Consider the following 27,630-nt stretch of genomic DNA (forward strand, 5'->3'; position numbering starts at 1 on the left):
GGCAAGTTGCTGCAGATACATAATTTTGAATCCCTTTTATTTCACCTTTTGAGAAGATTGCTAGGCTGACGTGTTCAGGTGGCTTGTTTTCTACCCACCCACAGCTATTAGAGCTTTTTTCTCCTTTACTGTTTCTTCCACCACTGCCATTCCCTACTTTGCCCAGCACGCTGCCAGCACAGCCACCTCCCCAGCCACACAGCCTAATGCCCTAAGCTAAGGCACATTTAGCTGTTGCACAAATACCTGCCAGCCCCACCTCGAGCTGATTCATCTCCTACTCCCGTTGCCAGAGCCAACCGTTCTCTGCTCCACCACACAAAGACTTGACAAACATCCTTCCTCCTCAGCAACTTTCACTCAAAACAAGTGGATAACGAAACTCAGTGGAAAAGTCAGCTCAGATGTAAATGTAGCCTTTTTGTTTCCTAGAACTTTTCTTTGTAAGATATAGGTTGACCAGAAGAATTCAAGTCTTCTGCGGAGACCTTAGAGCAGCCTTTCAATATGTAAAGGGGGGTTTATAAGAAAGACGGGGACAGGCTTTAGTAGGACCTGTAACAACAGGACAAGGGGTGATGGTTTTAAAGTAAAAGAGGAGAGATTTACATCAAATATGAGGAAGAAACCCTTCCCCGTGAGGGCGGCGAGGCGCTGGCCCAGGCTGCCCAGAGCAGCTGTGGGTGCCCCATCCCTGGCAGGGCTCAAGGCCAGGCTGGAGGGGGCTGGGAGCAGCCTGGGCTGGGGGGAGGGGGCCCTGCCCCTGGCGGGGGGTGGGACTGGCTGGTCTTGAAGGTCCCTTCCAGCCCAAACAGTTCTGTGATACCTGGCTAGGAGCATGCAGGTGTGTGGGCCAGGCTCACATATGTCACTGTAGATGCATCACGGTGCTATGACCTCATTTCTCAGCCTGCACACTAGAAGCACTTGGCCTTTTTGAACTTCATGAGTTTCAGACGGGCCAACCTCCCAAGCCTGTTAAGGTCCCTCTGGATGTCATCCCTTCTCTCCAGCATGTCACCTGCACCACTCAGCTTGGTGTCACTGGCAAATTTGCTGAGGATATCCAGTACTCTAAGACCCAATCTGTGCTCGCTGCGTACCGCTGGTACAGCTCCATCAAACACTTGGTGCAGGAGTCATGTTCAGTTTGATCTACGTGGTGGGCACCACTGCCACGCATGACCACGAATGTCATACAGGGACTACCAAGCTATCAATCTATCAAAGACATGGGAACTCTGTAAATCACTGTAAATCACTTAGGATTTGTCAGGAAGAAGAAGCAGACAGAACTATTGCTTCTGCATGCAGAAGCTGGTGAGAATAACTGTTGCAGGGCAAGTCACCCTTCTACAGGGTAATGAGTGCCTGTCCAAGGCAGAACACTGGGAAAGACCGCAAGCATTGACAGGAGAGGTGTTCTGGCATAAAATACCTTTCTCCAGAAAAGTTCTTGTTAAGCAAAGGCCACCCATGGAAAAGTGAATGAGGACTGCCCTGCAGCAATTACTCTCACCAGCCCTAGGCGCCCTGCACAGCATGGGTCAGAAGAACCAGAGGGCGTTCAGTGCTCTGACCTGCTGCTGTAATCTCTGTCCTAAGACCTACGTCAAGCAGAAAAAGACGGCATTTTCCACGTATAACGTCTGCCCATTGCCACCGTTGCCTGCGCAAAGGATGGCATCAGTCTCTGCCATCGCGGCTGGCATCGGTTTCTCCCTCTGACCACCCGCCAAGGCTTGTGCTCCTACAGCATGTACCAGCTGCCGGTGGAGTGACCCGCTGGGATGTTGTATCACCAAGGCAACACAGTAAGATAATCTTTCTACTGTCAATTTATTTTCTTGTGCTTTTTAACGTGTTGTACCAGAACTTTCTGCTATTTTAGCTATTTAGCCTCTGTACCTAACACTCTGTGACAGAGGCCAACTGTACAGAGAGCAGAGGTTTTATAGCCGAAGCTCAGATTGTTTGTGTCCAGTTTATTGCAACTTAAATCACACTGCATTTCTCCCTAGCCTGTAGACGGGCTGGCACAGCCTGTTCTCCCTGCTCACGTGTGGCCTCTTCTGCTCTGCTGCTCCTGCGCTGCTTCACCCCTTCGCTCCCGGCACAAGCAACTGCAACCAGGCAAACCTGGGTGCATGTTACAATTGCAAAAGCTGCAGGAAAAAGCAATGTACACCAAGGAACACTGATTTCTATACCTTTTTTCCTTTTCTTTTTGGGGTAAAGAAGGAAGAACAGAATTGATTTTACCAAAGACAGTAGTTGTTACACACCGACTGCAAGCCTATTAATGTCATGTCAGGTGTGTGGCACCGCCTTTGTTTTATGTTTTATGGGAGCAAGGTAAAAAGTTATACCACAGTAAAACTTAACAGTAACCTCAAGTGCCTTAAGCAAAAGTGTCCCACCATGCAAGACACCAATTCAAAGCCTCATCTTTTAAACAAAAAGGTTTACAAAGTTTTACTCTGGGAATAGAACCAGCATGGATGATTAGAAAAGAAGCAGTTTTACAGTAACTTACATAAGCATTGCTAAAATAGAAGAATATATACATACTCAGTAAATTCTATACCGGTTATTTAAATTCAGGTTGAAGTATCAGAAAAAACACACATAGGAAGTACTATTTTTTTTTTAATTTCCCTGTATGAATTAATTGGACCAGTGACACCACCTTCCTTGTTCAGTAGCAGACATTTTCAGACGCAAGACAGGGAAGAAGAAGCAGAAGCTCAGGGTACAGCTGTGGGACAGGCAACATTCCCTCTAATGTCAGCCTGGTGGCAGCTGCTGTAAGCATGATGGCATAAAACAAAATATAAAAAAATGCCTCCGTTCTAAAAACACCCAAACGAAGCTAAGACCTTGAGATGGCACCTGTAATTCCTGTAATTTTTCTCTCCATCAATACCAAGCCCCAGTCCTTTCCTGAGTGTGTAACACTCTCTTTTTGTTTGCTATTGCACCCACAATTGTGGAAAGAAACTTTAACAAATGTGCTGATTTTCACTGGCAATATAGGACCCCGTACGACCAGCCAGGTTTCTCTGTTGCCCTGCTCCCTGGCTTTTCAGGTTTGGAGCTACTGCTCCTTAAGGAGCACCCAAACCTAAAGCCCCAGCTTATTGACCAGGTGCTTCTGGCACACAGACTGACAAAACTTTACAATAATGCTAACACACCCTATGCAGCCTATTAATGAGACAGAGCTGCTTTTTCTGTCTAGGTGCAGGTAATCTAAACACAATCCAGTTAAGTGTAAATATTTAAAGTGGATGGTAAATCTCACGGCGATAAATTAATCTGGTATTTGGTTAAGAAATTTTACCACTTTAAACAAATAATGATTCAACTGATCTCAAAGTACTTGTAAAATACACTTTTAATATAACAACGGGAAACACACTGGCTGTATTGGAAGCTATACTGAATGTAATACGGCTTCATTCACCCCGGAGCGAAGGCACCAAGGAATGGACGCTTAATGAAAACCAGAACAGGTCAGTTTGTTCAGAAACCTCCAACAAGTGCCACCTCCTGCCTGGGAGATGTCTCCTTTTCCAGGCACCCAGTCCTTGCACATCTGTTAACCCACGCACAGACGTTCAATAAATAAGGGTAACGCTCAACTAATGATAACCATGAATAAGAAAGGCTGGGGGTTCAGCAGAGACCCCATCCCACAGTGCTGCAGGACCACACAGACAGATTGGTACAGTGTGGGAGGCACTGGGGTGCACCGAAACCAGGGTGATGGGCACACCAGGGTGCCCAGCTGGTCCTGTGGGTGCTGAGGCTGGGGGGTGAGCAGCACTGAGCAGCGCTCCCCAGTCTCGGGCAAACTCCCCGCAGCACAGCCCAGGGCAGGTACTGGTCGGGCGGCTTGGCAAACTGCCGTGGCTTGTGCCTAGCTGTGAAATAAAGAGCATCTGGAGGGTTCTGTCTTGGGAAGTGGAGCTACAGAAACCTCTCCTGAAATCCCACAGGCAACTACAAAAGTCCCACTTTGTTGGCCTTTGGAAAGGTGGCCAGGAGAAGTGACCAGGATGGATAACTCGGTACACAGCATTTTGATTGTCTTATAACCCTGAACAGTACCACAGTGGTGCCTTGAACCATCTGCAGGGAGACATGTCTCAGCCTCCATCACTCAAGAGTTATAAAGAATAAAATTTTAAATTCACTTTATCTATGATTTTGAATTTTACTGCTTGTTTTCTTAAATTCACCTTTCCTGTTTCACCTGAAGTTGTGATATTTTGTGCTGGATAAATTCCTGAACCACAGGAATGGGACACAGACACAGAAGCAGCAATCGCTTCATCTTGCTTAGATTATAATTTTACCATACTCCTTCGCACCAGAATTAATTACAAAGCCGCAATCCTGCAAGTGGGCAGACCTGTTTGAAGTAGGAAATGGCACGTCTGGAGTCTGGCATAGGAAAACAGACCTCACAGAGTTACAGGAGTCTACTGATCAGCAAGGAACCTGGCCAGGTGCCCCACTCAACCACCTGATGCTTGCTGAAGCCTCTGCAACAAATTACAGGAGACATCAGAGAACAAGCTTTCTAGCCCCAGGATGGGAAAAAGCTTCACCCGGCTTCACGCGGCCCCGTGGAACTATACCTTGTACGTGTGCTACAACGCCCACCGAGGAGGAGATGTCTCTGGTTTTATGAGTCTGCAGGAAGCAATCACGGTGCTCCAATCTAGGCTGATTTTATTTTAATTTATTTTATTTTATTGTAATGCTTTTATATCTGTGGCGAATATAAAGTATCTTCAAGAGATAAGAAAAACCCATGTCACGGGAAAAGACAAACCCTTGAAATCCTGCACCTGGGAGGCACCGACCACTGCCAGCAGCTTCAACAGGGAGGATCACAGGAGACCACTGCCACCGACCATGTGAAACGAACCATAACAGGAATGTATCCAAAACCACTAAATCTATCACTGTGCCAAAGCTGCTCCTGCAGCTTAAAAGGTCACCGAGTACTTCCCAGAACTGCTCACTGCTAATGGCTGTTCCGCAAGCCATTCTTTAAGGAACATGTTTTAGATAAACCACCTCTCCCTGCAGTATGAACGGGAGACAAACCCATTCGGTTGACCAGAAAACAGAAAATACTACCTTCTAAAAAGTGTTAAATCTCTACTTCAGTTGAAAAATTAAGGTATATTTCCTCTATTCATACACCCAACACGTATGCAGACCGCAAAATCTGTAACAAACCCTTACTGATCTGAAACAGCCCGATGAGGACAGCTCACTGCACACCTTCATCTGTGTGACCACAGCAGGTTCATATTCCAGTGCCATGACAGCTGCATGGTGAAATGGAGTACCTTGAACATGAAGAAGGGCTATTAAGCTATTACAAGTGATTTACTTTGCGGTTTACAAAGTATCCAAGAATTGCCTGAAAAATTCCCCCAAAAGTACTGGAGTTACGGGCTCGAGCCTTTATCGATGAGCAGTGAGAGCAGCCACACATCCACCATGTCTCCACCACCACTGACCAACCAAAAAGCTTTGCTTGCAACACAGACCAAGTATAAATAAAAAAAGCAAACTGTTCCTGAATGAACATGTGTTTTTTAATAACTGGAAGCCAAAATGGCTGATTGTGTAACCTAGGCTTCTATTTCACTTAGCTTACATCTCTACCGAGCCTCATGAATTTCACTTGCTTTACTCTACGCAGCCATTTTCCCCAGGATTTGCTTCACTGCACCTTTTCTCAGGAACTTGGACACAGACTGAAAACAAGAAAAGACTGTACTAACAGTTGGACTTTAAAAAAAAAAAAAAATTAAGAAATAATGGAAGCACCTTATCACTTCCCATCGGCCAAGTGCTGGGCGGCCCAGAAAGGGAAGGCTGGAAAAAAGCTGACAAACCTGAACTTCACTATTGGATTGTTAGCAGATCCGTGTCTCGCAGAGCAAAGGTATATCCTATCTGTTACTCCAGCCACAGACAGTTGCAGATGCTTAAAATACTACACAAAGAACAGAGGAAGCACAAACTGGTATTTTTGGTGCTGTAAACCTCCGACTGCCAGCAACCGAAGCTGGGGCCAGAATTTGCGCCCAGACTACCGCATTTGCACCACGGTAAGAAAGTACCTTTTCGCATTCATTTTAAACCTCCCACACAGGGGACACACGACAACTAAAATGGAAAGAGGCGTACTGCATAAGAGGGCTCAAATCCTGTACAGGCAACACAGCCTGCCGTAAAGACGCATCTTGCCTGCAGGATGCCAAGCAGAAACAGGCTCTGATCAAGCAAGGTTTATGCTCACCTCACAAAAGCACCCAAAGCTCATGAGAAAGCCATGAGTAAGAGGGAGAGAGACAGAAGTACCTTTAATAGACAGCAGACATGAGCCAGACAGAATGAATGCAACAGGAGAACCCCGAGCACTGCCGAGATAAGCATCAGAGGGGTCTGAGATTCTGCCAACAGACGCCTATAATCACCATCAAAGGAACCCAGTCCCTCATTCTCATCCATCCTAAACGCCTTCCCATGCAGCCTGTTGCTATTTCCCTCATCCAGAGGCAGGTAATCTGCAGCCTGAGTCACCGAGGGAGCCCCAGGTCCCCAGCAGCAGCTTCCCTCCGGCTCCAACAGATCCCACTGCAAACCTCAACACGCAGTCAGCACCACAACAAACAGGAAGGACAGGAAGGTTCTACCCTACGGACATGGGAGATGCCAGCAGGACAGTGCACCCCTGCAAGCAGCCTGGCAGAGATGGAAACGTAAGCCCGGCAGGCAGGATGCCTCTGTGCTACAGAGCTGTTCCGATAAATCCAGAGACAACCTGTTCCTGTTTCAGGGGAATCGCACCAGGGATGATTTACCTAGGTGAGGCTATGTAGGGCAAAGTTTGGTTCACACAGATCTGTCTGTCTTTGCTGTCGGATACTCGGCAGACACAGATCCTCTTGATGAACAGCCAAAGGACTTTGAATTATGGTACTTACAGAGAGGAGGCCCAAAAAGCACCGTGTCCAGAGCTTTCAGCTGCAGCTTCTGCCTGTGGCTTCGATCTGTCATTTTCAGAACACTTCCCATCATGGTAGCGTTGTTCACTGCTAGCCTGTAAAAAAAAATACATAAAAAAAAGAAGTAGGCAGGGTCATATCCATCTAGATTAAAAACTGACCAAAAACTACTAACATGGAGACTACAGGAGGAGAAATACGATGAGCAGGACCTGAAAGCTCCCTGCTTCAGCTATCAGGACAAAGGAAATCCCTTAAATATTGTCCCCTCTGATCTAGGATATCTCTGTGAAAGAGTTCAGCAGCAGTGTCTTTGGCTTTTACTCGCAGAGAGAAGGGAAAAACAAGGCTATGACTATTTCATTAATCCTGACAACCTAAGTTACTGATTTCCTATCAAAACTGATCTTTTGGTGTCCTACCAATCACCAATTTATTTTTTAAATCAAACCTGTACTGCTAGCCTTTGACATCTTATTTTGCAGACCATGTACTGCCTCGAAAACCTTACTTTATTCCCAGTTAATCTCTTCTTCCCAGTCAGTTTACAAATCCCTTTTCAATGGCAATAACCTTTACCCAAAAAGCTGCACTGAGTTTTTCCAAACCTGTTACGAGCTCAGGCCAACTCCCAGCCAGCGTTTCTCTTGAAGAACACAAGGCTTAGAAGTCTCCTTTGCTGGAGCATGACAGGGTGCAAGTTAATACGAGCACATACCAGTGCCAGGCGATGCAGGGATACATAACCAGCAGCCCTTGAGCTGGGATCTTAAATGCTAACGTAGATGCAACCCGGAAAGCGGAGATACTCCTTTGCTGAGCATGATGAACAATGACAGAAGCTCCACAGCTGGACTGAGGTTATGAAGAAAGGCTGTGGCAGAGCCAGGATGTAACCTAGGTCTGCTCTCTTCCAGATCAGGATTTTAGCTCTAAATACATAGCTTCAGGGGCAGGCAGGTGAAGCCTAGCATACAAACCAGCAAGGACAGGAATCACGACCACACGATTCGGACTGCCGTCTCTCCTTCCACCCACAGCAGATACACACTTGCTTAGGGCTAAACCACTCCCTGCGGAGAGGACTACAGCAAAGCCAAAGCCTCTGAACATAACCGAAGCGGAACGGGAATTAGCCTTGGCTCTGTACGTGCTGAGGAATTGCACACGATGTTATGAGCCGCCTCAGATCTGTTTTTCTCCCTGGCGCACATCCCAGAGGAACACAAGACAATGCAGTGAGCACTGACCTGGGCATGGCATGTCCACTCAGCTGCAACTTTCTGAAGGTCTCTTCGTACTGTGGCAGCTCTACGTAGGTAATGAGCCACTGAACCACCTCGTCAACTGTCCAGTTATACACTGTAGGAGAGGTAGAAAATAAGCAAGCAGCTTAATATTTTAACTAAACAACTAAAATCATCAAGCCAGCAACAACAGCATAACTTCGCCAGACACACCTCAACCTATCACTTTCAGCAAAGGAAAAGTATCTGCAAAGTTTAAGCACAGTCCTATTAAGTGTGCAGTTGGGGCAGGGGTATTAACTCCTATGGACTATTAGACAAGAAATAATCTCTCTGGGGTACTCCAGGCAACCCTGCAGGTCCTCAGCCTCTACCTGGTTGCTTGCATGCTTATTTTTGCTAATTAGTTCTATACACGATGGCCTGCTACAGATTCAGCATAGACATGATGGGCTGCTACATGTTTAGTCTTAACAGACCCCACTGCACCACGCATAAGGACTGGGGCTTTCCCAGCGGCAGCCTCTGGCAACAAACGTTTCGAGGTGGTTGATTTTATGCTGTGGTTCCAGCTCGTGGAAGAAAAACATGCAATGAGGCCATCAGATAAAGGAGAAGCCTCAGTGCTGGCGCAGGTGATGCTTCACTCTTTCAATGTCAGCAGAAGGGCCCAAGGCTGAGATCCTCTGAAAGGCAACGCCCAAAGTGCTGGGCAGGCAAGTGAAATCCCTTCGTTTTCTATCACAGAATCACAGACTGGTTTGGGTTGGAAGGGACCTTCAAGACCATCTATGGGTCACCTGCCACTAGACCCTGTTGCTCAAAGCCCTGTCCAGCCTGGCTTTGATAATCATACAAGTGATGTTGCTGTCTCCAAACTCCCAACAAGGAACGTTCATCTTCCTCATCATGTGCCCAAACCCCTGAAATACTGAATTCAGCTAACATATCTCCGCAACATGCTCTGAAAGCCTCACCCCTTCCTCCAGACCCATGGACCCGTGAGTACCAATCAAGGAAAAGCACATATGGTGAAATGCTGTAGGAACGTGGTTGTAAACAGCCTGAGGAAGTGATTTAGAGGAGGAGGTGGAGTGGGTGCAGCAGCCTAAGGGAACTAGGTGAACTTTTCTCCTTAACTGCCTTACCTGTGGACTTGTGGATTATTTTGCGAGCTGACATATAGCTCGAAAGTCACAGATAGGAAATCTTTGGAAATAAAGCTTCTGCCTTTGCCATAGTTTTGATGCAATTAGAGCAATGGTTTGAAGGCAAAGAAAATCATGCAACAGATTTTTTTCATAGGACAGAGAGGGGTTTCCTATGCTGTAAATTATCAACTTCTGTCTTTGTTTAGCATGGCCTGAGCTCTTGCACCATTTACCCAGGCTCCAGCAACCCAGAGCGCTATGCGGTACATCACCCACTGCTGACAGTCACTACCTCGCACGCTTCTGGCCCAACATCCGTCAGTCCCTCTCTCACACGCCCTTTCCAACAGCCAAGTGGGGAAAAGGCCCATTTAATGCTGGCTCTGAGGGCTGCGGCACTGCCGAGTTTCAGAGCTGCACAGCCACTTCTTAAATGTCAACAGTGAGTTGCCCTACAAATATGAGAAACATCTTCGAGCTCACTCCAGCGAGCTAAATGCCTTCGACGGAAAGATGACTAAGTAGACAGTCAGAGCCAAGCGCTGAGCAAAGGAGAGCAAGATGTGAAAAGGTGTCATCTCTGCATGCGCTTGCAGGGAGTCGCACAGATGCAGGTCAGCAAACGCAACGCCAGCAAACAGCCCTCTCTTAAGGGAACTCCCTGCAGTGAATGGTCGCTGGCCCACAAACTGTAGCAAACTGATTTCTGTGGCCACAACCAAGATGACAAAGGTGAAGCAGGCAGGGGAAGCTGCAGGGCACGAGGGCAGACAGCCCAGCCACCACATGTCACTGTCACAGACCACTGAGAGCCCACCAGCTGGGCAGTGATGGTACCCATGGGGCCAGGTGGCAATGTAAGCTCTCTCTCTTTTTGGCCTTCCATATGCAGAGGTCTTTATTTTTGGAAGAAATCACTGAGAAACAAGCTGGCACTGTCAGGCAGCACACTCAAGTGCAAAGATGAGCAGCTCCCCTGCCCTGCATCCTTGCCACAATGATCTGATCTGCTGGTGCAGTGGCTTCAGTAGAGTGATACTTACAGAGGGCTTCATCTATCAAATCCAGCACCCTCTAAGAGCACCACAGCCTTTGTATTTTTGGATAAATAGAGGGCGGAAACAACTTTTTAGTTTACATGTGTGACCAGGAACAGCAGCAGCAGCAGGTAGGAAAAGCATGTGGCTTGGAAACAGATGAAACAGGCATAGCTGCCCCTGTCACCCCCTGCCATCAGACCTCGGTCCCCTTTCAGAGCTGCTTTTCATGCCCACACGAAGGAGCAGACCCTTCCTACAAGCCCAGTCCTACTAGTTTTATGACTGAAGTTCAAACGCCAAGATTAGGCTCCATATGACAGCATCCTTTAGAAACTAGTAATTTATTTTATCAAGTAGACATTAAACATGTATTTTAGATAGAGGGAATGACGAGAAAGGAACAAGAGTGGTAACTAGCACCAACACAAGGAAAACCATTATGCCACAGCAGCTCTACCCAAAGATGTGCCAGGTCCCGTGCATGTCAGAAGCAGGGAGCAGCTCAGCAATTAAGGGACTGAGGAGTATCAGGGGACTTTCTCCTCCACCCTTAATGATTTCTACCCTTTCCCAGCTGACATTACAAAGGCAAAGTCATCTGTAAACAGCCACACAAGAGAATAATTACATGAGACTTTCCTTGAACACAGGAGACAAAGTGAATCATTAGCATCACCCTTTTAAGTGGTTTGGACACAAATTTTCAACTTGTAGCTGCCCATCTCCATGGGACAGAGAGTCTGGTCCTGGATGAACGACTCAAGGACCATGCACTGAACCACTGTGGTTTCAAACCACCTCTCAAATGCTGTACCTAATTATTCATCTGGTCTTCCTGGGATTGTGACAGACTGTAACGGGCTTACAGCTGTATCTTCTACAAAGTGCTTTGAAAACACTGAGCACGTTCTGCCTTACAAGTAATTTAAAGGCTAAGACAGAAAAATCAAATACAAACAGAACATGACACAAATGAGAAATCAAATCTTTAGTTGACGAATTGATCAGAAGACTAAAACCTAATTTTTCAAGCGATGGGGATTGGAAAGATTACCTGATCTTGAAGGACAGAGGGAAATGAAAGGACTAAGTGAAAGGAAGAGCAAGAGTTAAAAGTATTGGAAGAAAAGATGTTCCAGGGGTTGAGAGCAACAAGACTTCACTGAGAGGAAAGGAGAAGCACAAGTAGAGTGAAGGGCAGCCACTGGCAAAAACTGTCCATGCCACGGATCACAAAAAGACCCAATATACCGATGTGATCTGCATCTACACACCACTCACAATGCAATCAGTAAATGAAAATGCATCACACAGTAAACAATGCACCTATGTTTTGCAAAAGCGCAAACTTGCTACTTTTATACCATCCCCCACATTTTCACTGTCAAGGCACCAAAGATTTTCTTACTCGTACTACTGGTCATAAGATAAAATATCACTCCACAACAAAGCCCAAAATTTGACAATAAGAAGTTTCTTAACTAGAAAGAAGAAAGATCAGGTTTAAGATCTCTCAAAAAGAACTTCCAAATTCCAGTCAGAGAAAAAGTAGAAGTGAAACTGTGCCTTTTCCTGACCGCCTTGGACACCCTCCTGAAGCCTGCAAACAGCCAGTGCTGTAAATGCCCAGGGTGCAGGTCAACCCACACACTGTGGCCAAGGAAGCACCAGTGAACTTTGAAGTTTTTTTCCAAGATTCAGAAGTTTCAGGAAGTTTCCCACCAGCGACTGCACTTCCACCACCTCCCTAGGTTAACTTGCTGTGATGAATAATACCATTTCTCAACACCTTTCAGCTTATTTCTACATCAAATGTATTTATGTATACTTCCGGCTTTAGGACTTAATTCTACCTTCTTTTCACTAGACTAAGGAGCTTTTCAGGTTCAGCAAATTTCTTCTAAGGAAAACGCGATATGTAGGAAAACTCCCATGCAGCTCCACTGAATTTTTCAGATGCTATTAGCCCATAAAAATACCATCTGAATCTGGGTATTTGAAGGAGAACCTGGAATAGGACAGTATTTGGCTCTATTTAATACACATTTATAGGAGCAGAGAAACTAAACAAGAATTTATACCTTTATGACCATACTCATATGCCAGCATTAACAGTTGGGAAGTACCAAGACCAATGAAATCCTGAAAGGCCCCCCACAAAAAAAAAGGAAGCTAGAAGAGTACTTGTACAAGGCAGCAAAAGAAGCAGCAGCTTATTTTTCCTGGGAGGTATACACACTGCTGCCACAGTTGTATGAAATCCAAAGCTTCTATCACTTTTATGGCAAGGGGTGTGGAGCAGGCTGTTTCAGTTTGCTTGTTTGTCTTTTACCTTCAGATGTCTTCCAGGCCTTCCAGAGATCTTCCACGCTAATGAGCTTGTCTTCTCCATGGAAGGTGCTGTGCTTGACTGTTGGGTCATGATAATTCAAGTCCTCCCTCAAGAACTAGGAGAAGAATAAACAGCAGGATTATTCTTTGATTCATCTTTTAGAGAGATGAGGAGCATTAACAAAACAGGAAAATCTTTCACCTGTCTTCCTTATTACTACATCCACGGGTTGTCACAGAATAATTTCTATGGCAAAGTTCTAATAACTGAGATGCAGCATCTCTGGTCTTTTTAATCTCTGACCAGAACTACATCATTGTCCTAGTTTTGGCTGGGATGGAGTTAACTTTCTTCTTAGTAACTAGTACAGTGCTGTGTTTTGGCTCTGATGTGAGAACCAAGGTTGATAATGCACTGATGTTTTTAGTTGTTGCTGGGTAATGTTTATACAAAATCAAGGACTTTTTGGTTTCCTGGGCCCTGGCAGCCAGAGGGCTGGGAGGGATGGGAAACTGGGAGGGGGCACAGCCGGGACAGGTGACCCAAACCATCCAAAGGGGTATTCCATACCATATAACGTCATGCCGAGTATATAAACTGGGGGAAGGAGGAGGAAGGGGGGCACATTCGGCATTATAGCATTTGCCTTCCCGAGTAACCGTTACGTGTGATGGAGCCCTGCTGCCCTGGGGATGGCTGAGCCCCTGCCTGCCCATGGGAAGCGGGGTATGATCCCCTCCTTTGCTGTGCTTGCCTGCGCAGCCTTTGCTTTACCTGTTACACTGTTCTTATCTCAGCCCTTGACTTTTACATTCCTTTCCAATTCTCTTCCCCAAGTCTCTGAATGAGGGGGACTGAGCAAGTGGCTGCGTAGAGCCTGGTTGCTGGCTGGGGTTAAACCACAACAATCATCTCCTTAGTTCATAGAATCATAGAGCAGTTTGGGCTGGAAGGGACCTTCAAGACCAGCCAGTCCCACCCCCCGCCAGGGGCAGGGCCCCCTCCCCCCAGCCCAGGCTGCTCCCAGCCCCGTCCAGCCTGGCCTTGAGCCCTGCCAGGGATGGGGCACCCACAGCTGCTCTGGGCAGCCTGGGCCAGCGCCTCGCCGCCCTCACGGGGAAGGGTTTCTTCCTCATGTCCAACCTAAATCTCCCCTCTCTCAGCTTCAAGCCATTCCCCCCTGTCCCACCACTCCCTGCCCTTGCCCAAAGCCCCTCCCCAGCTTTCCTGTCGGCCCCTCCAGGCACTGGGAGCTGCTCTAAGGTCTCCCCGCAGCCTTCTCCTCCCCAGGCTGCACAGCCCCAGCTCTCCCAGCCTGTCCCCGCAGCAGAGGGGCTCCAGCCCTCTGACCAGCTCCGTGGCCTCCGACGGGCCCGCTCCAACAGGTCCATGTCTGTCCTGTGCTGGGGACCCCCAAACCAGATGCAATACTCCAGAGGTGGGGGGTGCTCTCAGGAGAGCCGCTGAGTTCCTCTAATACATAACACCATCTGTTACAGACCTGCACCTTTTGCATTTTTCTCTACTTTCAGTTTCAGGATTTTCTTCTGCCACCTTTTTGCTAACTAGCCCTCTGCCAGCAGATTTCTGCCTGGGGCCACGCTACCAATAAGCAAGCCAGCTTAGGAGCTTCAGCCTCTCATTAAGAAAAGCAATCCTTCCAGACATCAAAGCATTCTGCTTGTTCTTTTCCAGCTGACTGCTTTTTGAGTCCTTTACTGACACATCAGCATAAGAAGAGGTCAGAGCACCTGCTCAAGGCTCACACATAGGTACGGCACCAATAATCCTTCTCTCCTGGTACTCCCTCTCTCCTGGCACAGAAATCAAAATCTTCTTATGCCACCTGTGTGTGTCCCCACAAGACAGACCCCATAACCCCAAGAGTATCCATCAAGGGAACAAGGGAGTATTGCTGAAATCAAGCACTCCATTAGGAATCTCCCCATCTCCAATATCCTCTAATAGTTACGCAATAACACAAGCTATAAACCTAAAAATTAAAAAAGATGCATCCTCTTACAACAAACAGCAAATGCTCAGAAGTTTGCCACCAGACTGTGCCAGGTGGTGCCTGCAGGCAGGGTAGTGTAAACGAGATGTGCAACAGGAGCATCAACCCAATAATGCTGGAAACACAGAGAGGAAAAGCCAAATGACAGGGTCCTTGCTATTCTAGTGCTCTGGGGAGAGATGGGCAGAAGAGAGCAGCCCCAGGAAACATGGAAAAAATTAAGGAGGAATCAAGGACAGCAGTGAAAAGCAGCAAGGTCTTGGTATTTACAGAGGGATCTTCAGGGAGGGAGGGGAGCCATGCTGGAGCAGGCAGAAAGCAACCACCTTCAGCACAGGAATCTTCACCTGGAGTCCTGGAACCACCCAGTAATATGTGAAGATAAAATACAAAAGCTACTTGAGATTCTCAGAAAATAAGGAAGGATATAAACTGCTCTGTATAATCACAGTTAACATATTTTTCTTTTTTATTTATTATTTTAGCTTTTTGTAACTTTGTTCCATTATTGCAAATATACACTTTCAGGTAGGCGTTATCACTTAACCTTTTCCATTACAAAGCCAACGCTGCATGATCAGATAAACAGAAGCTATCCTTGCTCAAAGATGAGGCAAAGTGTAAAACTGGGTTTTCTGGGTTTCAGCAAATCCTCAACGTGCAGACTATCCAGCAAGCAATGGAAGGTTTGCCAGCTGAAAAGCACTTTCTTGGTTCTGTAAGACCTTGTATGTGACTGCATCAAAATGTAGGTCACCACAATCACCCAACGCTGCCAAGTCAACAGTCTCTGCTATTTTGTAGGAGTTCCTGTGTCAATGCGAATTCGACCAGGGATTCCTTTCCGTAATTCACACATCATGCTCGGTAGTGGCAACTCGTCTGCTGTCACATCTAGAGTCAACTGGAAGTGCAGCTGCAAAAAAAATAACCTGCCCTGCCCACACTGTGCTCTTCTGGCAAGCGGGTAGATACGGGAGCAAAGGAACTGGAAGGGACTGAGAAAAATATAAATAACTATAGATAACATATACAGTTATATTTTAAAGGTATATATAAAAGAAAGTATGTGCTTTTGTTTTTATATATATACAGTATTTTCATGTATAAATAATATTGGAGTAACTATAATAATATATTAAAATTTCTGGGTTTATATTTCTATATAAACAATATATAGTTATGGATATATAATATATAAATATATACGTATCTGTAATAAAATAATTAGTTAAGTATTTTTAGTTGCTGCACAAAACTGACAGATAAGCTGAATATTAATATTCTCTGCAGTACATCTAAAGATTTCTGTTCCTGGCATGACAAGCCAAGAAATATTCAGTAAGTATAAATGTTAAATTGATTTTAATACAGTTAGTTCCTTATAATAAATTAATATAACCTAGGCTTTTGGGATTCCAGACTTTTCTTTGAATGGTAATATCAAAAATTCAGCTAAACGGCACAATGGAACCAATTTTACATCAATGGAGTACGAAGTAAAAAAATGATTATTAGATTTGACCTGCATCCTCAAATCAGAGCTGAAACAAATGCTATCTATCTACAGGAGGCGAGGCATTTTCCCTGTAGGCTGAGCGCTAATGAAAAATAATACATCAGTATGGTCTGCGGATATATCATAATTCACACAGGCTACATATCTATCATAATAATGTGCTCTGGTGTGTTCCCACCCCTTTCCATCTCAGGAGAAGATGGACCAGAAACAGAAGACACCAAAGAAAAGTGAAGAAAATCGAATAAATAAAATAATAATTAAAGGGGAGTGCAAGAAAGACTGGAAAGATTTGAGACTGCCCTGCATGCAGGAGGGACTCCTGAGATGCGAGGTAAGCAAAGCACATGGAAACCACAGAAGAAAGAGGATCACTCACATTCCGGTACCTAACACACGCAACAAGATTAAAAGATAATTCCTTATTTACATCCCTGCATGCATCATCCAGTGCATGATTACCATGCGGCCTTCGTTATTACAGATCTTTTAAGTATGTAACACAATTACAAAAAAAAGAGAAGTCATCTCTAGATAAGGAGATAGTATTTTAATATCAGACAGGGCATGGAAAATATCTGTGGAAGTCTTCACTGCCCAGGCTCTCTACAAATCCATCGCAGATGCTACCAAGGCCACCGACAGGTACCGGCAGCTCAAGCCTGCTGCCTCTCTGCTCTCTTGCTTTCCAGCCGGCTGAAAGCTTCAGCTGTTCTTCCCATCTTGCAGAGGAACATGGAAAAATAGGAAAGTTCGGGCAGCTTCAGCAGGGCAGCCCCCTGATGTCGGGGGCTCCTGCCGGTGCCCCCCGCCGTAGGCAGCGGCCAGGTGTCGGTGGGCAGCCATGCCGACCCACGGCAGGGAGAGGCCACGTCGTCAGCCTCCCAGCTTGTTAACTCGTGACCAAGAGGGAACGCGGCAATGTCACCCGGCACTGTGGACTGCACGGCTGCCAACTCCCACCGGGACTGGAGGGATCAGCTGCTGCTCTGTATATTTAGCTCCGGGAGCACAGAAAGGAAAAGTGATCTCTTGCAGCTTTCCTTCCTTCAGCACACCATCACCAAAACAAACCCCCAAGGACTCTCTGGAGGGGACGGAGCTGGCTGCAGTGAGAACACCTCTATAAACGAGCAGGGGGGAGGATGGAGGATGGGGCCATCACCTCCTTGGACGAGCTGTTCATGCATGACGCAGCCCGAGAGGCTGGAGAAGCTGGGCTGCACCCACCTGAGGAAACTTTCAAAACAGATTTTCCCTTGGTATCTTCTGGGGAAAAGATGAAAAAGAAGTAAACAGTGCAAACACAGCAAGTAAGCCAAACTGCCTAGCATCGTCTTTGGAGACAAAGGCTGGCTGCTGGTGCCATGCAGGCGTCTCAGCCCTGCTCCTCTGACCCATGCTAGAAAACAGAGGTGTTTGCAGCTGACTGCGAACCCGCAAGCTCTGTATCTGCTACCATCAGACACGTACCACTGCTAGGTGCGCTCTCTCCAACCTCCACGTGCTGCCAACCAGCACAAATCGATGGGAATTCCTGTTGCACAGACTGTAGCACACCCGGGTCCTCAGCAGCAGCAGCACTCAGGGCACTTTCAGAGCCCACGTTTGCACATCTTCTGCATGAACCTTTTTGTAGTATCATTGTGGTGGTTTGACCCAGGCTGGATGCTGGGTGCCCACCAAAACCGCCCTATAAAAACCTCCTAAACCAGGCAGGGGAGAGAAAATATAGTTGTATATTTGTAGGGAGCGAGAAGGTGCCCCCTCATCTGCCTCTTCTCCAGGCTAAACACCCCCTGCTGCCCCCATCAGACTTGTGCTCCAGCCTATTCCCCAGCTCCATTGCCCATCTCTGGACATACTCCAGCACCTCAATGTCTTCCCTGTACTGAGGGGCCCAACTCTGAACATGGGATTAGCTCTCATTTTTTACCCATTGGAGGAACTCCCCAAGATTTCACATACACAGGTAACTGTACTGAGCGTGCAGCACACTACGTATATACTAATATATGTATATATAAAGTCACCATGGGACTCCCAGATGTTGAAAACACCAGGCACAAAAACCACTGCACAAAATATCGACCTACTTGCAAACCATTCAAGATCAGCACTTACAAGTGCTGAAGACCCTGCTGATCCCATCCCTGGAGATACCCCTCCAGCCTCAGCCAGTCTGCGAACCCACAAAAAGAAAAGAAGGAAATACAGTCAACCAAGAGTCTCACCAAGTTCAGAGAGAGGCAAACCTGATCACATCATCCAAAAGCAACAGGAGCAGAACCACTGCTACAAGTGAAAACCAGCATGAGATCACTGCAGGAAGACTCAGCCTGTGAACGCTTCTTGATGTCAAGATTTCTTTTATAATTTAACAGGTTTCTGTATATAAAGAGAAGGAGCAGAATCCGAGACACATAAAAGCCAGCTCCTGCTTATCCTTCCGAAATGCCCACCCATGGGAGACCACCTCTGTGAGGGCAGTGGGGTGATGAGGAGCGCATACCTGCACAGCCATAGAGGACAGCTGAAGTATTTTGGGGACGGAATACATCCAATCCCTGCTAAAGCCACCCACTGCAGCCTCTGGCAGAAAATTACCTCCATTTTAGGATGAAAATACTTTTTCTTAGTGTCCTCTGCTCACGGCCGCCCTGGCCCCAGGTTTCCAGCAAGCACTGGAGGCACTGGTGGAGACCCGAAGCAGAGATTCACGCCCTCTCCAGAAAAAACAATTACAGAACCATTTCAGGATTATATAACCTTTTAAAACTACATTTTAGTTCTCCACCTACCAAATCCCGTGACCAGTATGCTTTTCTCCACTCTGAAAAGGGTGAGGAGTTTGCATTGCATGGGTTTCTTGGTTAAGACAAACTTGATGTTTCAGTGGCTGAAAGCATGATCAAAAATCTGTGGTTCCATGAAAAGTGAGGGTTTTTTCTTGTTTTTTGCAGAAAGTCCAATTACAGGATCTTTGCATTCCGCACCCTGAACCTTTACATCCCTCTCACATCCCTGGATCTCAGCTCATCATCCCTCCTGAGCGCCAACTACTACCTGGGCAAGGGATGCATGCATGCACCAACACATCACGGTGTGGGTGATAAGGGGCCAACACTGACCAAGCAACTGCAGAGCTCATCACGCATCGCTTCCTTCAGTCAGCTCACCAATGTTAACATCTGAGCTACTGATTTTCATTCAAGTTGCAGAAAACTATTGCCTTCAAGCCCTCTTTTCTGCTAACAAGCCTGACCCCAGGATCAGAGGTTGAGAGGAGCCAGGGATTGATCAAAAATAACAAAGGATAGGTTTAGATTAGATATTAGGATGAGTAACAAGGAGGGATTCAGATTAGACTTGAGGAAGAAACCCTTCCCCGTGAGGGCGGCGAGGCGCTGGCCCAGGCTGCCCAGAGCAGCTGTGGGTGCCCCATCCCTGGCAGGGCTCAAGGCCAGGCTGGACGGGGCTGGGAGCAGCTGGGCTGGGGGGAGGGGGCCCTGCTCCTGGTGGGGGTGGGACTGGGTGGTCTTGAAGGTCCCTTCCAGCCCAAACAGTTCTGTGATTCCATAAACCATGTTTCCTTAAGAAACCAGGCTAACAGCATCCGAGAGACCTGTCAGTGTGAGCCTCCATCAGAGTCGCCCCTAAACAGCGGGAGCTGACTTTGGAGTGAGTGCGAAGAGCAGAAATAGATCACTAATTAGAAGATATCCCCGTGAGGGACAGTTCTTTCCTTTTAATCGAGGTCACTGATGTCACCTGAAACTTCACTGAAAACTCACTTCCAGAAGGGAAAAATGCAATGATGATTTAAGGACAGCATAAAGTTGTCAGACAAGATTTCTCCTATAATTAGAACATTTTAAAAATACAGTTACCTGTCTGACTCTCCCTTTCTGCCAGTCAGGTCTTTTAATCCAAACAAAACGCACCCAATAACTTTCCAGAAAGGGCCAAAATAATGATGCAAACAAAGCTCTCAACCCACCAGGGAAACACAAGTGTGGCAGCGAAGAGCTTGCTCTCCCACAGACGAGCATCCCCTGTGCAGGCGTCCCCCCACGCTGTGCTCCAGGCACCAAAACCACGTGCCATGGATGGGTGTTTCAGCACCTGCCTCCACAACCAACATCTGCAAGACCCTGAGACCCACAGTCTCTGTTGAAGCTTGCAAACACCTCTGGAGTAGACATGATTAAGCCCAAGCTTCAAAATTACCTTGGCCTTTACCTCAACAGAGGAAGCTTTTTTTTTTACTTATTTTTAAATAATTTAAGGAATTAATATATGAAAGCAAACAGCAGAGAACTGTGGTTTATCAGGCAACTCATCAACTCAGCTCAGTATCTCTGTGCAAGGCTGATCAGTCACCAACACATTCTGTTCTGGAACTACGTTAAGATGTTAGCTCATTCTTTCTGTCACAAATCCACTTAGTAAAAATAATAAAAAAAAAAAAACCACAGAAAAAAACCCCAAAAAACAATCCCAAGCACATAATCCCACACTAAAGGGAGACTACTTAGAGCGACTGTTGGCAGCTCAGCATTACAAGAGCTTCCACCTTAACATCAGTACCCTCCAGATAGAGATGTCCTGAGGTCCTGCCCCACAGACTATCCTGTGACCCCCCGAGAGGCTCCCCAGCCTGCCCAAGCCCACCTTCGCCCCGTTGCCAGCAGGTCCCCTCAGGTCCCCAGGCAGGGAAGGGCTCGCAGCCCCTCTGGCCGTGCCCCCTGCAGCTGGCGCTCCCCCTGTCCCTGCTGTCGGGGAGGCACGAGCCCTTTGCCCTAACACGCCTTCCTGGCTCATCGTCCGTACCCTTTTCCAAAAAGTTTACGGAAATGAAGCATGCCATACCACCCACTACGCCCGCTCTGAAGGTGGGAGCTTCGCACACTGAAAGAAGAAGGGTGTACAAAGATTAAACGTAAAAGCCATAAAAGGCTTATATTTGAGCCTCTTGCATTCTTTCAAATAATATCTCCAGCAGCTGTCCCACCACCAAAGGCAGGGAGTTAAAACACAATTACAGGGTGCACACAGGGGTTAAAGCTGATAACCTTGAATGCAGAGAAGCCAAGTGCTCAGGCAGTAGCTGGCTCGCCAAGGAAGATTCTCGAAATACCTTTTTCAGTGGCTTCAAAGCCTTTACTGAAAGTTTAATTTAATTCAACTTTAATAAAAGTTTCAAGCTTAGCAGAGGTAAAGCTTGCAACTGTATTTATAGAATCATAGAATTGTTTAGGTTGGAAAAGACCTTTCAGACCACCAAGTCCAACCGTTAACCCAGGACTGCCAGGTCCACCAGATACAACTTGGGGTCACTACAACATTTTGTCAATAGGTAAAACAGGTATCAATACTAACTCACTGCCAGCCACAGAGACCTACCTACATGTGCACACAAGCGTCTACCACAGAGAGCAATATTTGCATATGAAATGCATAGCACACTCGTTGAGAATGAAAGGGAAACCAGGGAAAAACTCTTGTCAATTCTCAGAAAAGATGCACACTTAAAATATTGAGTTAACTGCGAACTGTGGTTTCTATTTTATTTTGCTTGTTTCCTTCCATCTTGAACCCAAAGATGATCATCACAGACCACCTCTGAAAAGCAGCGGGTTAGCAGGAGGGAAAGAGCCATCACAACAACCACCACAGAGATGTCCTTGTTTTCATTTACAAGTCAGACGTGCACCATCTCGCTGTGATACATGCTTCCCAGCGAGCCCCTGCAAGGAGAAGCACCTCTGCTCCTGCCCGTGTGCCATTGGGCCATCCTGGCTGCACCTGGCCAGTGACTCACCACAGTCACCGCTCCTTGGGGTTTTGGTGTTTGACAGGCTCGGCTTAAACACCGTCTGCCTTTGCCAGCCTGCGGGTTTCCTCCTCCCGCCAGCAAAATCCCACACTAGAGCAGGCACTGACAGTCAGAACACATTTCTCATGGCAGAGCCTGGTGCTGGGCTGCACTTGGGGCTGGAAGGAGAAGGATGGGTTTGTTGGCAGCATTTTAATGCCCAGGTAAATTATAGGAAGGAAGCCATTTAATACAGGCTGTCTCAATTAGCCACAACAAACTTTTAGAAAAAACATAAGACTTCTTAGATTAAAAAAAATCCACATTTATCCACTTCTTCAAACTACCCATGTCCAACCATCAACAGCAGACGGAAGAGAAAAAAAGCTTTTTCCATTAAACAACAGAAACACCATTATCTCCTTCCTTCCTAAGGAGAACCACCACCTTTTGCTGGGAAGCTTGTGACAACTGCAAAATTCCCCCAAATACAATTCAGACACAAAAAGAGCTCAGAACATGACACTAGAGATGCCAGAAGCAGTGAGGGGTGCAGCGGTGGCTGCGGTGACCCCAGAAGAGCCCCTGGGCGCTGGTGAGGGCTAACCCATGACATAAGGGCATGCGGGGTGTCTGCACTCCGCTTCCCTGCAGAGCGGATCTCAGGGAAGGGAGCCAGGGATCAACACGACAACGAACCCCACTCAGATGAGCAGGGCGAGGTAACAGCTGCAGGCAAAAGCAATGCGGCAATCAACGACCCCTGGAAGCAGATGGCAAAGGGCAAGGGGTAGCAACCAGTAAGGGCTGGGGGAAAATTAACAGGAGACTACTGGGAGCACCCAGGAGCGGGGAACACTGCGAGACCCCTCAGCCGCAACATGCAACAGTCCAACCACCAAGTCCAGCAACAGCGTCCCAGCGGCTCTGCTTCTAATGGGCACGAAGGGATAACACACACACACCAGAAGCTGGAAAAGAGCTGCTGGGACCAAGACAGGCGATGGCAGGGGCTCTGGCATGGCTGCCATCCAGCTACAAGGGGTTTGAAGACTGCTGAGCAATGGCAGCAAGGCAGTAATTCTGAAGACTTTTAGAAAAATAAATTTTATTACTCATTCAATGGCAATATCTATACATGAAAGGAACTGACAGTACAAAGGCTTCGAACCTATAATACTGTTACTGACTGTGCAGGAAGTTCTAAACTAGTCCACTGGGACAGAGGGCAAGATTTGCTCAGAGACACATAAAAATTGCTAGTTAATGGCCAACCCTAACAACATACGGCTTATCCTCAATTTAATAACAGGCAAGTAGGATGCGCTGAGTGAATTGATTTGCCTGCAGCTACCCCAGGAGTCAGTGGGAGAGGCAGAGCTGCAGCTCCAAAGCAATTCTGAACTGAGAACCGCCTCCAGAGAACACATCAAATTTTAGGAAATGCAATTGAAAGCTTTTCATTTGTTTTAATTACTCCATAAAGTGGGATTTAGGCAAAGGGAACGGCACTGCAACCCGGCAACAGCCAACCAACACCGCTGGCTCCTCATAAACAGGGTGCTCGGCTCCCGGCTGCTGTGCCATGTCCCTGGAGACTGTCGCTGCCCCAGAAACTGAAGGGCCCTTGTGATGGCTGGGTTCGCCCAATAAACTGAACTGCTGCATTAGTTTGGGTGGGGGATTTAACCTCCCTGGACTGCTATTTCTTTACCTGAGAAGCAGAAATAACACACCCTAGAGAAGGGCTATGAGGACAGCGGCTCTCAGGACAGCTGTCACACGCCTTCAGTTTGCCATCTGCATCAGAATGGGTGCAAAAAGAGATGCCTTTTGGTCCACAAGCAGAAGGTCACAATTCTGTAAATTCCCAACCCCACAGAGACTATATCAGGCTTTCCCACAAACTGTACAAACACATACCACCGTCTCCATCAGGCAAAGGCCTGAGGGTGCATTCAGCAGAGCTCCACAGTGCAACACAGGCAGCTGCCAGCCCCACCACCTACCTCCAGTCTGGTGCACGCTGGGTGCTGGGTCACCAACAGCAGTGATCCCAGCAGCTCCCAGCTTGCCTCCTTCCAGGGCCAAGAATTCAGATCATTCAACAACCCTTGCTCCCAGCACAGCCCTGCCTCAGTTTTGGGACATGGCATGAGACTTTTGTCTCTACCCTTGAAGCAGCTCATGTAGCTCTAGAGCCATCCATTGTCCCCCTGAGCCCAGTGACATGCAGCATGCCCCTAGCTGGGCAGTGGTTTTGCTGTGGATTGAGGGATTAGGAAAACTGCCCCTCTGCTCTGCCCTGCTCTGCTGAGACCCCCCCACAGCGCTGCGTCCAGCTCGGGGGTCCTCAGCATCAGAAGGACACGGACCTGTTGGAGCGGGCCCGTCGGAGGCCACGGAGCTGGTCAGAGGGCTGGAGCCCCTCTGCTGTGGGGACAGGCTGGGAGAGCTGGGGCTGTGCAGCCTGGGGAGGAGAAGGCTGCGGGGAGACCTTAGAGCAGCTCCCAGTGCCTGGAGGGGCCGACAGGAAAGCTGGGGAGGGGCTTTGGGCAAGGGCAGGGAGTGGTGGGACAGGGGGGAATGGCTTGAAGCTGAGAGAGGGGAGATTTAGGTTGGACATGAGGAAGAAACCCTTCCCCGTGAGGGCGGCGAGGCGCTGGCCCAGGCTGCCCAGAGCAGCTGTGGGTGCCCCATCCCTGGCAGGGCTCAAGGCCAGGCTGGACGGGGCTGGGAGCAGCCTGGGCTGGGGGGAGGGGGCCCTGCCCCTGGCAGGGGGTGGGACTGGCTGGTCTTGAAGGTCCCTTCCAGCCCAAACCCTTCTGTGATTCTATGAACTGGGACCTAGAGAACTGCCTGTGACTGGCAGCAGATCCCTTCACCAGTCTGTTTTCTTTTAGCCTCCAAAACTTTGACTTTCTTATTTAGATGCCAGTATCTTTACAAGATGGAATTCCTCACCTGGCACAGAGCCATGGAAACAAGCATCCACTGCAACTGAGGCAACATTATAAATAAACAGCTTTCCTTTTTCTAGTAGTCACTTATCTCTGTTGGTGCTTATGTAAGAAATCAGGAATTTTATTTCTCTTTAATAAAGTTATCAGCTAAAATCTCCCAAGGCCAAGACAATGAAAGAATTGTTCCTTTTTTCAGCAGTATGCATGTATGTACTGTAACTGTTTCAGCTGGGTTGGTGAAAGAACGTAGTAAACACTGTAATGTGACGGTGACAGGAGCCAGTGTATTTACTCAACAGTGTCAGAGAGGCTCGATCAGAATTCAGAGGTGCTTCCCAACCCCACAATTAAAAAAGGAATGAACTAATAACAACAATCATGTAAACCAATCTCTTTGTCTCTAAGTGTTGGAGTAAATTGATAATACCTTGTCGGTAGAAGAAGATTAAGTGGCTAAAAAACGCCAGACCAGAGGGAAATCCATACACACTAAAGATTACAGTACTGAAATGCACCGTTTGGATCAGAAACTTGGCTCAAGATGATACGTTGCTTCCTCTGCCAGACAAAGAGATAGGCAGCCTAAGAGTTTGCACACCTGAATTTCAGGCACCCTGCCACATCAGCAATACCTGTAACAGGACAGCCCTCTGCAAAAGCAGAGTGCTGCGTGGGAGAAGGACAGCAAAGCAGCCCAGCACTAACCTCGTCACTCTCCTCTACGTCCACGTTGCCATTGGCATCATCATCCATCTGCTTGTGGATGTTGCGGACAGCTTCAAAGCTGAGCTGCTCATCTTCATCATGGCACAAGGGCTTGTCAATGCGGCAGAATTCTGCTGAGGAAGAAAACACCAACGTTAGGTAGCCTGTACCAAAAATATTGTGAACGTGTTTTCTCACTAAGCTTCTTGTGTTTGAAAAGCGCTCGCTGAGCACTGGAGAAAGCATCCCAGTGCTGTCCTTCACAGCAGGAGTATGTCCAACAGCCAGCGTCCTAAGAAATCCCCAACAGCAAAGGGTAGGTCATGGCCTCAGCAAGGCTGCTCTTCTCCAGGTCAACTTCTCACCATTTCCACCGCCCCGGGCCTCCCAGTGCGCCAAGGGCAGGTTGCACAGCTGGGGCTTTCTCCTACCCATGCCATGCCCACCAGTGCCTGCTGGCAGGGGCAGGAGAGGACTGCAGCTGTTATTTTACCTCCTATTTCACAAGATTCATTCCTCACTTGGAGATTGTTAGTGTTGGCACAGCATCTAGGCAGGACATTTTGAGAGTAAGAGTAGTATGTTTATACAACACATCCATTTAAAAAGTTAGCTTTCTTCCTGATTATGAAATGGATTTCTGTGCCTAGCTATCACATATTTTTCTGTTTCAAGACTAACACTTTAAATTTTGCTGCACGCCTGAGTACACATTAAGTACCAAATGTGGCTGATCCATCTTCCCACGGCACTGCCACGTGGCAACACGTGACTCACCGTGACGACCGCAGACCAACTGCAGCAGAGCTGTCTCTGTTGGTGCAGAGACAATTGCACACATGCCAGGCACTGAAAATAGCCCCCAAAAGTGAGCTCGTTGTATGACACACACTAAGAAAAACCCTTTTGTTTCACAGAGGTTATACCAGATTCACGTAAGCAGATAATGACTATGAATTATCCAGGGGTGACTGCTCCAAGATCGCTGTGCAACCAGTTTAATAGCTCCTGGCCCAGTTCCCATTAGAAAGGTTTCCTGTTCAAAAAGTTCAGACTGAATCCCTAGGAATTTCAGCAGAAAAGTCCAAATTACGTATGAGCTCAAACGAAACTCTAAGATGATCCTCTCAACGTAAGACAAACTTATTTATAGGAAAAGTAGATGTATTTTCTCCTCCTGCTGCTACTACACACACTGTATCTGCTGCAAATAGCTGGGCATGCACTTACCTTGCTACTTAATGATCATTTGGACTATCCACCTCTCTGACACATCTCCACACAACCAGCAAGTACTTGGATTCACCATCAATACAAAAGACTTTTGAATATTAAATCCAGAGAAGTTTTAAAATATTATTTCATTTATTTTAGCACATACTACACAATCCCTATGGAAAAAAGATTCCCAAGAGGCCTTTGGGCTTCCTCTAATCAGAGGTTCTAACAGAATATATGCCACCTACTACATTTAAAAATGCACTCAGTCATTTTCCTTGTGAACTTGAGGACTCGCACTACCAGACCTGCCTGCCAATAGCCCTGCTTTGGTCCTGCCCCTGGGGAGGAACAAGCCCCGGCACCAGCACAGGCTGCGGACGCCCGGCTGGAAAGCAGCTTGGCAGAGAAGGTGCTGGTGGGCACCAAGTTGACCATGGCCAAGGGTGGTCAAGGGTGTCCAGGGCTGCATGAGGAGGAGCACGGGCAGCAGGTCAAGGGAGGGGCTCCTCCACAGAGAGACCTGGGGCTGTTCAGCCTGGAGAAGAGAGAGCTCAGGGGGATCTCACCCATGTACATTAAG

General features: G+C 47.3%; 1 protein-coding gene across 9 annotated transcripts in view; it reads right to left on the bottom strand.

Moving 5' to 3' along the window:
- The window catches only part of STIM1 (stromal interaction molecule 1), a 106,333-nt gene that overhangs the window by 37,816 nt on the left and 40,887 nt on the right, over positions 1–27,630 (bottom strand). For 7 of the 9 annotated variants that reach the window (XM_055801254.1, XM_055801256.1, XM_055801255.1 and 4 more), the window contains 4 exons: positions 25,830–25,963; positions 12,811–12,925; positions 8,291–8,402; positions 7,020–7,135 (listed from right to left, as the gene is read on the bottom strand). In XM_055801254.1, coding sequence (XP_055657229.1) covers positions 7,020–7,135; positions 8,291–8,402; positions 12,811–12,925; positions 25,830–25,963 — 477 coding nt within the window. The remainder of the gene's footprint in view (positions 1–7,019; positions 7,136–8,290; positions 8,403–12,810; positions 12,926–25,829; positions 25,964–27,630) is intronic. The other 2 variants (XM_055801259.1, XM_055801257.1) reach the window with 1 other exon arrangement.

Source organism: Falco peregrinus, chromosome 4 (genome assembly GCF_023634155.1).
Source record: "Falco peregrinus isolate bFalPer1 chromosome 4, bFalPer1.pri, whole genome shotgun sequence".
Classification (NCBI taxonomy): Eukaryota; Metazoa; Chordata; class Aves; order Falconiformes; family Falconidae; genus Falco; species Falco peregrinus.